Genomic DNA, 12883 nt, shown 5'->3' with positions numbered 1-12883 from the left:
GAGGGTCTGTTAGGTTTCTTTTCCTTTTCACACTTTAAAGGAAAAGTGTGACCCTAAAGTGGATTTTTAAATATGGGGTGGTGCTATTTGCTGGGATGACTGATGGTGTCTGAGCAGAGGTGGAGGCGACCTCAGTCCTGTGATCATCTTGTCTACAGCCGATTACAGTTACAAACAGACCGTCTGCAGGGTGTCAGACAGTGCTTTATAAAACACTGGGCTCAGTCACACATGCATAGGTGCTGCGTCTCTGATGACATCAGAGCTTCACGTTTCAGAAGAAGACAAACTCTGTAAAATTCTGCAGATTTTATTAGAAAGACGAGAACAGTGGCAAGGTGAACCTCTGCGCTCGTTCTCGGTTAGTGTTCAAACACAAGCAGACAGCTTCGCGCGCTCAGTGACATCACATGCTTTCTAAAAAAAACAAAACACCTCACTTCCTGTTTCCTGTTCCTAAATTAAAAAAAAATCACATGTTAAAATTTTAAAATCAATTTGAAACCTTTTAGGGGGGAAAAACTCCCGACGGCCACCACTTCCTGCTGTTGTTTCACAATAAAAGCTTCACAGACTAAAACTACACAGTGGCTTTTATTTTGAAAGCTATCACTGCCGCTGTCTGAGAGGATCAACCAATCAAATGCAACTTAATTTTTTTTAAAAAGGCCAATTAACAATAGCATCTCTACACTGTGAGGTTACAACTCTAAACCTGCTGCTGATTGGTTGATGGTGCTTGTGAACTGTTGCCATGGAAACACAGGCAGCAAGAAAACAAATAAAAAGCAAACAGATGAGGACAGGTGAGCCGATGGCACACTCAGGCGGCGCTGGAGACAGCGAGCTTCTTCAGGTGGTCCATGAACACCTGCAGGCTGACGTCGTCTGTCAGGATCGGAGCACCGGACTCCTGCGGTGGGGGGGGGGGGCGGACTTGTGTAAACACAGCGTCTGATTGGTCCACATTTAAAGGTTAAAGATTACAGGTTAAAGTCTTACCTGCCCCCAGGTGTACATGTTGTTGTGGGTCTGGGAGGGGTTCACTTTGGAGAGCAGGAAGCGAGCCTGAAAACAGCAGAAGAAGAAAACCTTTCACCTGCTGATCATGTCTACAGGTGTGTATAGGTGTGGGCACAGGTGCAAAAACGAGAGTTTGCACCGGGAAATTGTTGATGATGTCACATTGCCGCTGTGCTGATGTCACGCCTCGTGATCTGAGGTGATGTAAATAAAGCTGATGTGTTTCTCAGGTGTGTGCCTGCGCCCTCACCTGGCTGCCGCCGTGCTCCGTGTCGATGTATCTCGGCATGGGGAAGCGCGTGTGCAACAGCTCCTGGGCGTCGTCCACTGGAGCCTGAAGCAGGTGTTTGAAGTTCTCGTACTCGGGCATGTCCTGATAGCCGGCCTTCCTCCACTGAGCCACAGTCTAACAGAGAGACGCAGTGAGACACAACTGTACACCTGCACGGGTCAGCTCATTATCATGGTTCTTTAAAGATTTGTGTGTTTTGAGCTCATGTGAGGTGAATTGTTGAGTTAACGAGAGGATATGAACGAGCTCAGCAGGTAAAACTGCAAACAGCTGATTGAAGCACGTTCAGGTTTGAGAGTTGGACTGAAATCAGGTGGGAACTCAGCTCAGCGTCACATCTGTGATGGAAACAGCTGGATCACGTTTAAAGAAACCATCTGAATGATAATTGTGGCTCTATCCTAATTAAATTACTGGACCCTGATTGGCTTAGACAGCTGTGATGTCACGCGGTGCTGGGGTGTGATTGGTGGTGTCGGGTGTACCTCTCCGTGGTAGATGAGGATCTGGAAGAACGTGTCCATCAGAAGGATTCGGTCGGGCAGGATGCTGCTGCTGTCCAACAGGACGGGCTAGAAACACACACACAGTCTGATCAGTTAATCGATCAGTGATCAATAACTCACAGTTTGTTTCCCAATGAGAGCTTCAGATTCTGAAACATGAAACACCTGCACATCCAGCTGCTTACTCTGCACTGTGTGCACACAGGTGTACAGGTACCTCAGGCGGGCCGTTGAAGGAGTAGGCGTAGAGCACCGGCTGGATCATGATGAGCGCCTGCGTCAGGTCCTGCCGGTTGAAGTGGTGTCGGTAATACGAGCTCTCGTCAGGACTGTTGTTGAACACCTGCAGGAACGGCGAACGCCGCAGGTGGAACATGAACTGAAACACACAAACACACGTCAGCCCTGTGTCCCGGTGCGTGTCACAGGTGTGTCTGCGCAGAGCGTTACGGGAGTCGGGTCACCTGGGGATACAGGGAGAAGGTCTCGGAGAACCGGAAGGAGTTCGGGTCGTCTTTGTGGTAATCGCCAAACTTCTGACACTGAACACAAACACAGGTATCAATTGCTTCCTGTTCGGATCAATCGTGGCGCTCACTCTGCAGGTGTGTTCTCCTACCAGTCTGATCAGCTGTCTGTCTAACCACCTGAGCACGTCCGGCCCCTCCTCCGTCTCTGCCCGGTACACTGCCAACCTCGCCATGAGGATGGCCGCCGCCTCCTGGTCAAAGGACGCCGCGATGCTTTGAATCTGCGTCTGAGCATCGGCCCAGCTGAGGGGAAGAGAAGGGACCGGGATTAATTCAGGTGTGTGTGTGTGTGTAGTGATGGGGTAGAGGCAGGTGTGTTCGTACTTCCTGGCGGTGGTGGTGACCCGGATGCGTCGCTGGCCTGACGAGTGCTGGTACTGCGTGACAAACTGGATCGCCCCGCGGCCGCCCTGAGGGATCGGCGCGTTGTGCTGCAGGAAGTGACCGCAAACAGGCAAGTTAGAGGTCAGAGGTCAGGTTAATCAGGTATCAACATCATAGAACGTTAACCCCGCCTCCAGCATTTATCCCGCCCCTGAGACCTCGCTGTCAGGGTCACGACCCCTTGGACTGTTTATTTCCGTAGCACCTGCTCAGGTGTGTTTCTGTGTTTGACGCTCGTTTTCTGCCTCCAGACGTGACTCAGAGGTCACTTTCTTTAACAAAGCTGAGCTATGATTGGCTGCTTCACACCCAACCCCGGCCTGAGCTCCTCAGCGGTCTGAGGTTCAGCAGGTGGTGAGGGTGATTACACACCTGCACACCTGTTATTACCTGAGTCAAGCTGCGTGACTGACACACACACACACACACACACAGGATATTGGATGTTCATCTTGTTTACTTTACAGCCAGCAGGTAAGTGTGTGTGTGTGTGTGTGTGTGTGTGTGTGTGTGTGTGTGTGTGCTCATCATCGTCACAGCAGGTGTCAAACAGGTGCGCCATGGCAACACACCCCCAGGAGAACACGCCCCCTGCGGTCCACCCTCCCCCGCTCAGACTGAGCCGATCAGACTCGTTGGACTGCGATCAGAGTCACACACACCGACTGATCAACTCCAGCCAACATCAGTGTGACCTTTAACCTCTGAAGACCACAGACCGCGCTGATAATCAATCGATGAAGGTGACGGCATGGTTCTTCCTCCCGATTGGTCCGGTCAGCTGCAGGTTCAGGTGGACTCTTCTTCTGGTCTTGGCTCTTGTTTTTGATTGGTGGAAACGTCCTTGAAAGGCGCTCTCTCTGTTTTCAACTGCAGCTCAGGTGTGACTCACAGAGCCTCAGGTAATCCCAGCAGTCTCCGTGGTGACGGCGGGCTCTCAGCAGCTGCGACAGCCTGCTGAAGCTGCTTGTCCTCTGCTCCTCGTTTCAGAAGAAACCAACAGCTGATCGATCAGCTGATCAGAGAGCCTGCAGGTGATTGGATCACTTCGGCACGGTGCACGTTCCTGTCCTGCGAGTCCATGTGAAGATGGCGGACATTTTGAGCACGCTGTACGCCGCTCTCATGCTGCTGACGAGCGTGGCATCCACCTGTGGGAACCTCCTCCTCCTACTGGTGCTCCTGCTGAACAAGGAGCTGCGGTCCGACACGCTGGGCCTCACCCTGAGCTTTAGCCTTAGCGACCTCGCTCTCGGACTCTCCGCCATCCCCTTCAGTGCGTACAACAGCCTCTCCCAGCCTGTCAGACACTCCAGTGAGGCCGACGTCTGTCAGGGCGGCGGCTTCATCTTCCTCCTACTGCAGACTGCCTCCCTGCACTCGCTTGCCTGGGCTACCATCTACAAGTTCACGGAGATCTGCTTTGCACTCAGCTTCCACAGTATCTGGACGGCGGGGCGGAGCCGGGCGGTGCTGATCGCAGTCTGGCTGTTCTGCCTGGCCAACGCCACCATGCCACTGCTGGGTTTCGGCAGCTACGCCTACAGCGAGTCACGGTTCCTCTGCTGCCCGAGCTTCACCCCGGAGAACAGGTACTTCGTGCTGCTGTGGATGGGGGCGGGCATCGTAGCGCCGATCCTCACCATGTGCTCGCTGTACGGATACATCGTGTACGTGGCCAGGAAGCAGGCCAGGAGGGGAACCTTCATGTGCAACGAGCTGCACTGTTTCTACGTTCCTGCCAACAACTACCTGAGGAGCTCCATCGTCATGGTCACCACCTCAGGTGAGCTCAAGCTGTTCCTTGACGTTGCAGGGACATGGGTTACACCTCCACTTCACCGACTCACGTTCTTTGTGAAAACTTCGTCCTCTGAGTTTTACTCCAAGTTTCCCCCACACAGAGGTCCGACGACTAGTTTCCAACCTCTGTAACTAGCCCACAAACATCTCCACAACTCCTCAAATCAGCTACAAACTTACAGCTGTGTGAAAGTAATGCTCAGGCTAGTAAACAAACTTCAGTACACAGATGTTACTAACTAATCTCCAACTCCTGTTAAACGCTCAAAATCTACAGCTAGTCTAAAAATCTCTGCAGTCTCTTAAACTTCAGTAAGTAGTCTGAAACTTGTACTCTAGATTCTTTAATTGGTGCAACAGTCCCAGTAATTACCAGTGATTTCATATGGAGTTCCAGTATTTCTCCACTGGGACTGAACATCCTGCCTAACGGGAAACAGTCTGATGCATGAAATTATTTTGTTCCTTCGACAGAAAACATTTCCCCGTTCGTAAAGCCGGGCAGATCCAATGTCCTCATAATCTCAAACCAAACAGCAGGACCATGTGACCACGGGGCCGCAGCCGTTTACCCTCTAAACTAAAACCTCGACGTCACAGCGGCCGTCTTTGAGGATCAGCGTCCATGTTTATCTTTGTGACTCACTGCCATTACTCTCATTATAGGGACAAACACTGAGGTCATAAACACAGACAGGGTCAAAGGTCACCACAGCCGGCTGCAGACGGTCTGAGTGACCGATAAACCAGGTTAATGTTTTCGCCATAAGGTCAATGAGAGCGCTACGAGTGAATGGCTACTGGCTCTAACACAGCACTCATCCACTCTACACGCCACGTCCACCTGTTCATGCAGAGAGTGTCTCCAGCCTGGAGCGGCCAGGGATTGAACCGCCCACCTTCAGATTGGTAGACAGATCTGCAACTTCAAGGCCGTTCTCTAGTCCCTACGCCTCTTTAACTAGTCCACAGATAACTAGTCTCCAAACACCAGCTCACTCATAGAGGGGCTGCTGATGAAGTCATGTGACTCTGTTTCCTGTCTCCTGGCAGTGTGTTTGCTGGTCTGCTGGCTGCCCTACATCTCTGTGTGTCTGTACGAGACGCTGAGCGGTCAGCAGAGTCCGTCCGTGACCGCCGCCCTCTCCTCCTGGCTGGTTCTGACCAGCGCCGCGCTCAACCCGTGGATCACCTGCATGACGCAGACGTGAGTCAGACTTTCTTTATCGAAGGCTCCGATCAGTTTTGAAGCAGTAATGAAACGTCACTATGACGCGCTCATGATGTCATAGTGAACAGGAACGTCACTTCCTGTCTGTCTCTCTGTGACTCCAGCAGGTACAGGGCGGCGGTGTGCCGAAGTTTCCGCAGGTTCGTTCCTTGTGCCGGGATGTTCCTGGAGTCCCACTCCCAGAGCTCCGCCCTCCATCTACCTGCGACCAATCGCCCTAGCACAACAACAACAACAAGTATGACCGCAACACAGCCTCCATCTTCTCCCAAAACACTAACAAGACCATGACCCTCCCATCACCATCACTGGACCTGTGCACTCTGGGAAATGTAGGCCATACTTCTCATCTTCTTCTTCAGCGTGGACGAGTTCTGACGTGACGTTGTGTTCGAAGACCGCACACTGATGTTCAGCTGATGATCTCCCGCAGTCTCACAACACGAAACATTTCCTGATCCACTCAGAGTCACAAACAGTCCGAGCTCTTTCAGCTCCATTTCAGCAGAGGTGTGTTTATGCTGACGTGACCACATCAGCACAGAGTAGACGGAGGACGAAGGTCAAACTGTTCCATGGGCTCAGTTACACTGAGCGTTTAAAACTCTGAGCTGGACGCCGTGCTGCACGTGAACAGAGCTGAGAAACAGCCGGAGACTCTGGGAGTGACGAGCGGCTTGTGCAGCCCAGCAGGATCGAGGATGATGGACAAACTCGGCGGAGCCTGGAAGTCAGCATCTCCGCCCTGATGTGTGCACTTCAAATTCAAACTCATTTCCTGCTTATTATGACTGAGCATCCTCTTAGAAAGACTGTCAGTTTGGCTGCTTTAGTTTTTTGCCGTTTTCATTTTGAAAGCTGTCCCGCTAAACAGCAAAAATAAAATGATATTACTTTTAAAATAATTAGAGCGAATAAATAAAAACTAAAAAAATAAACTACAAACAGATGATCACTGGTCTAATTGTTGTTTTAAACACCAACATTTTACTATCAAAACATCAGTGGGGCTTTTATTTTGTCAGCTTGAGCTCTTATTTTCTCAACAGCAGGATCTATGACATCATCCTGTACCATGACATCACTGCAGATCACTGAACTTTCTTTTAATTGGTGGATATCAATAATTCAGTAGCTTCATGGTGACAGTGACAGAATCAAAGGTCAGAGGTCAGGTGTTTATACCTGGTTGACGACCTCAAAGTAAAGCGCCAGCGTGGTACTCGGATCCAGTCCGCAGACCTTCCACTGACAGGTTCCTCCCGTGCCGATCTCCTGGAACACAAACAGTCACAGTCTAAGCAATTCTGCCCCTGCAGGCTGGACACAGGAATTACACCCACCTGAGGGTTCACCTGTACCTGACAAAAACACACAATCAGCATTTATATGAGCAGTAAGATTCTGAGGCGGCGGTGTTGTGTACTTCCTGTCTCTGCCTGCAGGGGGCAGTGTTAGTGTACTTCCTGCCCATGTAGAACGCGAAGGCCGGGTCCTCAGAAGGTCGGGTAGGCCGGAAGAAAACGGCTGTGAAATTGGACGGTCTAGCCTTCAGATTAGCATCACCGCTGTCTCGGTGGAGTTTAATAAACTCAGCCGTCTGCTCCTTGCTATCTCTCTGCATTGAATCATATCTGTTATTAACCTCTGTCTCTCTTCCACAGTATGTCTTTATCCTGTCTTCCTTCTCTCACCCCAACCGGTCACAGCAGATGGCCCCACCCCTTCCTGAGCCTGGTTCTGCCGGTTTCTTCCTGTTAAAAGGGAGTTTTTCCTTCCCACTGTCGCCAAAGTGCTTGCTCATAGGGGGTCATATGATTGCTGGGTTTTCTTCCTGTTCCTATTATTGTAGGATCTACTGTACAATATAAAGTGCCTTGAGGCGACTGCTGTTGTGATTTGGTGCTATATAAATAAAATTGAATTGAATTGAACTAAAATATAACAGGACACTATTGTAAATTCTCGACTGTCTCACACTTCTGTTTAATCAGTTTTCTGTTTGATGTTTATTCAGCTGTGTGAAAACCAAGGAGGAACCCACCCGGGGGATTAATAAAGTTTTATTTTATCTAATCTAATCTAATAACTTTAATCTCAGCCAAACCGATTTACTCACGAACAAACAAAACACTGAAAAAAGCCAAAGAATAACATTTTTAGGTTGTCTAAGTGACTTATACATTACGTTTAACCCGAGTAGCAAAAGACCGCAGTGATCTGAAAATTATGTGTTGTGCCGTTCTTGGCGGCTCTAGTGACCCTCGAGCTCCCGGCTAGCTATCAAGCTGGTGGGTAACAGACGTCTCCAAAAACGTCTGAGCACTTTTGCAAATATGTGATGTCTTGATAAACCGAACAGATATTTGATGTTTACACAGCTACTTTCTCGCCTGAAAATATATAACTGGTGGTGGTCAGAGGGCCCGGTGGCGCCTGTGTCCGGCAGCCTCGCCTCTGTCAGTGCGCCCCAGGGCAGCTGTGGCTACAATGTAGCTTGCTATCGCCAGTGTGTGAATGTGTGTGTGAATGGGTGGATGACTGAATGTAGTGTAAAGCGCTTTGGGGTCCTATGGACTAGAAAAGTGCTATACAAATGCAGGCCATTTACCATATGTTAAAAGTTTATTTTGTGACCCAGAAAGATTAGTAAGAGTAATATTAAAAACTTAGTAGCGACCGCCATTGTTGAAAACTGGAGTTTGGCTGGGCCGTGCTATGAATTCTGGGATATGGTAGGCCACGAAGGACACACCCGACCCATCCTTCAAATTCGGGGAAAAGGAGGACGCATTTGTCGGCTGCATTCGGAGGAGTCTACGAATTTGGACAGCCTTCATCGCGTCACTGTAACGTAATCGGTCTACAAATGCGGCCTCAGGAGGATGCAGCCCATGAATTTGGACACCCCCTTTGTCTCTGCCTGCAGGGGGCATCGTTAATGGCGTTGTCTTAGCTTCACGTACGTTCTCGGAGACGCAGGGTCCTTTAGCGTTCAGAGACACGCAGGGGCCAATGGCACCGGACACTTTGATCTCTCTGGACGTCTGCATGGGAAAAACACAGCAGGGGTCATTAACCTGTGATAGAGATGTGCTGGGGGCGGCGCCTCCCTGTTCTTCTGTGCTTTTCCTTCATACCTTGATCTCCAGCGTGGCGGCGAAGGCCATCTTAAAGGATCCCTGGACATCTTTGGTGAAAACCCTCTGGAAGGTCTGCTTGAACAGAGACGTGTTGAAGGAGTCGGCCATCACCATGTAACCGCTGCGACACAGAGACACATGTCACGCACGAATACGACCACAGAGGGCACTACACAGCCCACCAGCCTTTGACAGGGTTCAGGAGTGAGTGTGTGTGTGTGTGTACCCGGTGTAGTTGGTGCAGCACTTCATCTCCAGCAGGCCGGTCTGATCTAGGGCACAGGCGTAGATGTCGATGATGTGACCGTTGCTGGACGCTCGATTGGCCAGAGACTCGTAGTGCTGTGAGCCAGCGATCAGAACAACGAGAGCAAAGCTCACAACAACCATTAAAAGTCTTAAAGAACGATAAAGTAATGATGAAAATAATCAGGTAAAAAAAACGGGTCACATGGTCTGTAAATGGCGTGCACTCACTTTGGTGGCCTTCTTCATGAACTTGGCGTTGTCCTTCTCGATGTCGTGCCAGGACCTGATCGGCGTCTTCAGCTCGTCTCCCACCACCATGCCGGGCCCCTGCGTCGCCGGGCCGCCTATGAAGGTCATGATGCGTGCGCCAGTATTGGGAAAGGTGCACTGTGGGTAAAAGAACACAAACAAAACCGATGATCCAAGTCTTTGAGACATCCACGCCATGTTCTGTCTGCCTAAAGCCCCGCCCCCTCACCTCCAGAAGCCCCACGGCGATGGACATGGCAACGCCCAGTGAGCGCAGCGGTCTCTTGCCCTGCGTCACAGGCCAGGGGTCGCGCTGCAGCTCCCCCAGCAGGTCGGTGAGGTTCATGTCAATCTTCTGCACCGGCTGCAGAAACCTGCAGGAAAATTCACAGTGAGGAATGCCGCTGCTGTGACAGCACCTTTACTTAAACCACACCCACTCAGGCTCACAGGAGGCTCACCTGTTGAATGACTGCTGTGGCGCCGCCTGCGGCCCTCGTCCCTGAGCGGCCGAAGGTTTGGTGAGACCCAGCATCTCCTACAGGAAGCACAGGTGTTGTTAACTCACCTGAGTTCTGACGCTCGGGAAGCCCCCAGCCCCACCCCAGAGGGACATGCAGGTGACGTACCTGCAGCTGTTTGGCGTTCAGATCCTTGGTCCCCCTAAAGACGTAGCTCTTGGAGATACCCTCGCAGCCGAGCTCGTGCACCTGAACCATGCGTCCGAAGGTGATGAGTCCGACGAGCGCGGTGGGCGGGAGCAGAGACAGCGACATCTGCAGAGACTCCTTCAGCGCCTGCAGGTCCTCGTCCTCCATGCAGGTGTCCACCACATACAGGAACACCAGCGGCATCTGAGGGCCCCTCTGGGGACAAAGAGCACAGCGGCTCACACACCTGACGGCACGGTCGTTACCTGTCTCACCTGTCCTCAGGACTCACCTGAACCACATACTCGATGGTGGAGAACAGAGGCAGCAGCTCGGCAGGCTGGTTCACCTCAGAGATCCCGGCGTAGGACGGAGGAAACTGAGACAGAGACAAGGTCAGACTCCACCCGTGACACCCGGAACACCTGACAGGTAGGCGGGGCTTGCGGCACTCACCTGGTTCCTCTGGTAGCAGAAGTTACAGGCCCACAGCTTGGCTCTGTAGTCCACCTGGCTGAAAGTTACAAACACACAGACAGATGAGTGCGGGGCACACAGGTAAAGGGTGGGCGGACAGGTGAGTGTTGGAGGCTGTGATGCGTACCAGAGTGGGTTGAGTACAGCGCGGCAGGTGGCGCGACTACAGAGAACCGGCTCGTACTGGATCGGGGGCAGGTCGGTCCTCTCCTTCAGCGGAGTGAACAGAGCCGCCACCGGCACCACCATCCGGGTCGCCTCCAGCCGGCTCGACGGCCACACGTTCCAGCTGAAACGGACGCCGTCGCGCTCCTCATTCTGAGCGATGTACTCTGGAAAGGTCGTCATGGAACCACCAGGAAGTGGGAGGGGGGGGTCACACTGTTGGGTATAAGCTGATGAGAGGAGGAGAGGGTGGGGGGTGGGCAGTGTGAGGGTAGTGCAGTGATATTGGCAGCGTGGGAATAAGCCCCGCCCACTTTCTTCTAAAGTTACGTTGGTTCGGATTGAAGTGATGTTTTCGTGCAAACACCTGCGTCACCGTTTCAAAGGTGAGGCTTTATCTCTCACCAGACTGACACACCTGTGAGAGGCGATGTCATCCTGGTGTTTATCTCAAACAGGTGTCCATGTTTATATGCGACCAGGTAGCAATTTTACTTGTCCCCCCAACCCACATTCTCACTGGTTCTACTTTCTAGACATAAACACAGGTGAGTCTCAAAGGTAAGAAAAATCACACCCAAAGACAGGCACAGCTCCAGGTGAGCAGTTACTAAAAGAGAAAAACAGCAGGCAGTGCCTGAACCTGCGAGATGGATTTTTATGGTGACGTTGAAATGATTTTATGTTCTTTGAACACGTTGCAGAAAAACGAGTCACTGCTAAACCTTCATAAAGCACAAACAACAACAACAATAACAATAATAAGAACGAACCAACAGAAAGAATTAAAATCAGAAAAAAAGTTTCTCCCTAGTCTGGTTGATGCTGACACAAACAGGCTGATATGGGGTCAAAGGTCAGTGAGACTTCACTCTTAAACTGAAAAAGCTCCAGAAAGCCTTCATTTCTTGTAAAAACTCCAGAAAATGCACACTGAGCTACCAGCCCCGATGCTCACAATGGAGTCCAGCTCAGGCCGAACTTCGCAGGAAACTCCGAGAAATGAACACCCAGCTGCTGCTCCAGCAGAGACCCGCGAAAACGAGCCGAACACAAAATCCTACAAAAACCGAACAGTCTGGTGGGCGGGCTGCGGGTCCCTGTGGTCCTGCTGGATGCTCTGGTCTCACTATGGGAGAGTTTCTAACGTCACACCTGAATCTGAGGCTTCATCCCAGAATCATCATCATCATCATCATCATCAAGACAGTGCCACTCTTAAACACCTGACCTCACCGGCACCCACCGACTCTGCGCGACCTTTGCAGGATTTAAAGTCCAGCAGGTCAGAGATGCTGCGCCTGCGACACTTAAAAAAAAACTGACGTCAGCAGCTACCTGTGGGACACCTGCAGGTGTGTGACAGCAGGAGCCGTGTGGCACAGGTAGCTGCTGGCGTCGGCACACCTGGAGCCGAACCCGAGGACTCAAACACCAAGTCAGCCCCGTTTTCTCAACATCACACAGCAGCTAACTCAAGCTAACGGCTAACTGCGACACTGACGTCACACGGGTGACAGTTACGGGACGCGAGCACAGGTGGCTGGACAGAGGCCAGCTGAGGTTGGAGCTCTGCCAGGCCCAGGTGAGTCCGTGCTCCAGGTAAACGAGACTCACCGCTGCTGAAGCTGCCGCCGCTCTCCACTGACAACACAGCAAAACAATATGGCGGCCGCCACGTCAAGACCCAGAGAGGAAAAACGCAGGCAGAGGGCTCACTCCGACAGAAATCCCGGAACCAGACCCGAGAGGGGCGGCGCAATGAAGCTCCAGCCCGGAGGACTCATCCGTTTCATCTCACTGTGACAACCTTTAACTTGAAACCTGAGAAACTCTGACCCACAGCCCGGGAGGAGCCGCTCTAACCTCTCAGGGTCTGCACTCTTCACACCCAAACCAGATGCCACTCTTCTGTTTATTACCCGTTATTTATTACCTGTTATTACCTGAATTCTGATACCGTTTTCAGTCACGTCTCTGTTCAGTCTTCATATTTTTATTAATCATCATTAAACAGGCTGAAGAACAGCCCACACACTTCCTGTTCTCACTGAATTAAAAGTTCCTGGAATAAACTCAAACTTTTACCTCACATTTTATTTTCTACTGAAAACTTTTACAACTCACTTTATTTATTTTACAGCTTTACTCAAAGCAAACAGTACGATTTTATTCTGAAAA

General features: G+C 51.2%; 2 protein-coding genes across 3 annotated transcripts; one reads left to right on the top strand and one right to left on the bottom strand.

The window, feature by feature from the left end:
- Positions 1-294: 294 nt before the first annotated feature.
- On the bottom strand, positions 295-12506 carry sec23a (Sec23 homolog A, coat complex II component). Of its 2 annotated transcripts, none has more exons than XM_004569893.6 (20): positions 12320-12506; positions 10665-10932; positions 10517-10574; positions 10353-10439; positions 10040-10276; positions 9872-9948; positions 9640-9784; positions 9390-9548; positions 9139-9254; positions 8910-9033; positions 8736-8816; positions 6955-7044; positions 2676-2782; positions 2441-2594; positions 2286-2363; positions 2039-2200; positions 1801-1887; positions 1274-1429; positions 1003-1068; positions 295-913 (listed from the first exon to the last, which is right to left on the bottom strand). In XM_004569893.6, exons 2-20 carry the CDS (start codon positions 10883-10885, stop codon positions 824-826), a joined length of 2295 nt encoding a protein of 764 aa, XP_004569950.1. In that variant the 5' UTR covers positions 10886-10932; positions 12320-12506; the 3' UTR covers positions 295-823. The 2 variants fall into 2 exon arrangements, with proteins under 2 accessions (XP_004569950.1, XP_004569951.1); XM_004569894.6 differs by having other exon boundaries at positions 10665-10918.
- LOC101463805 (histamine H2 receptor) lies at positions 3330-6961 on the top strand. Its single transcript, XM_076877578.1, has 3 exons — positions 3330-4521; positions 5592-5745; positions 5874-6961. The coding sequence occupies exons 1-3, from the start codon at positions 3825-3827 to the stop codon at positions 6058-6060; spliced, it is 1038 nt and encodes a 345-aa protein (XP_076733693.1). The 5' UTR covers positions 3330-3824; the 3' UTR covers positions 6061-6961.
- Positions 12507-12883: the final 377 nt, after the last annotated feature.

Source organism: Maylandia zebra, linkage group LG19, assembly GCF_041146795.1.
Source record: "Maylandia zebra isolate NMK-2024a linkage group LG19, Mzebra_GT3a, whole genome shotgun sequence".
Taxonomy (NCBI): Eukaryota; Metazoa; Chordata; class Actinopteri; order Cichliformes; family Cichlidae; genus Maylandia; species Maylandia zebra.
The sequence above is the reverse complement of the archived record's forward strand: the minus strand, read 5'-3'. Positions and strand labels throughout refer to the sequence as shown.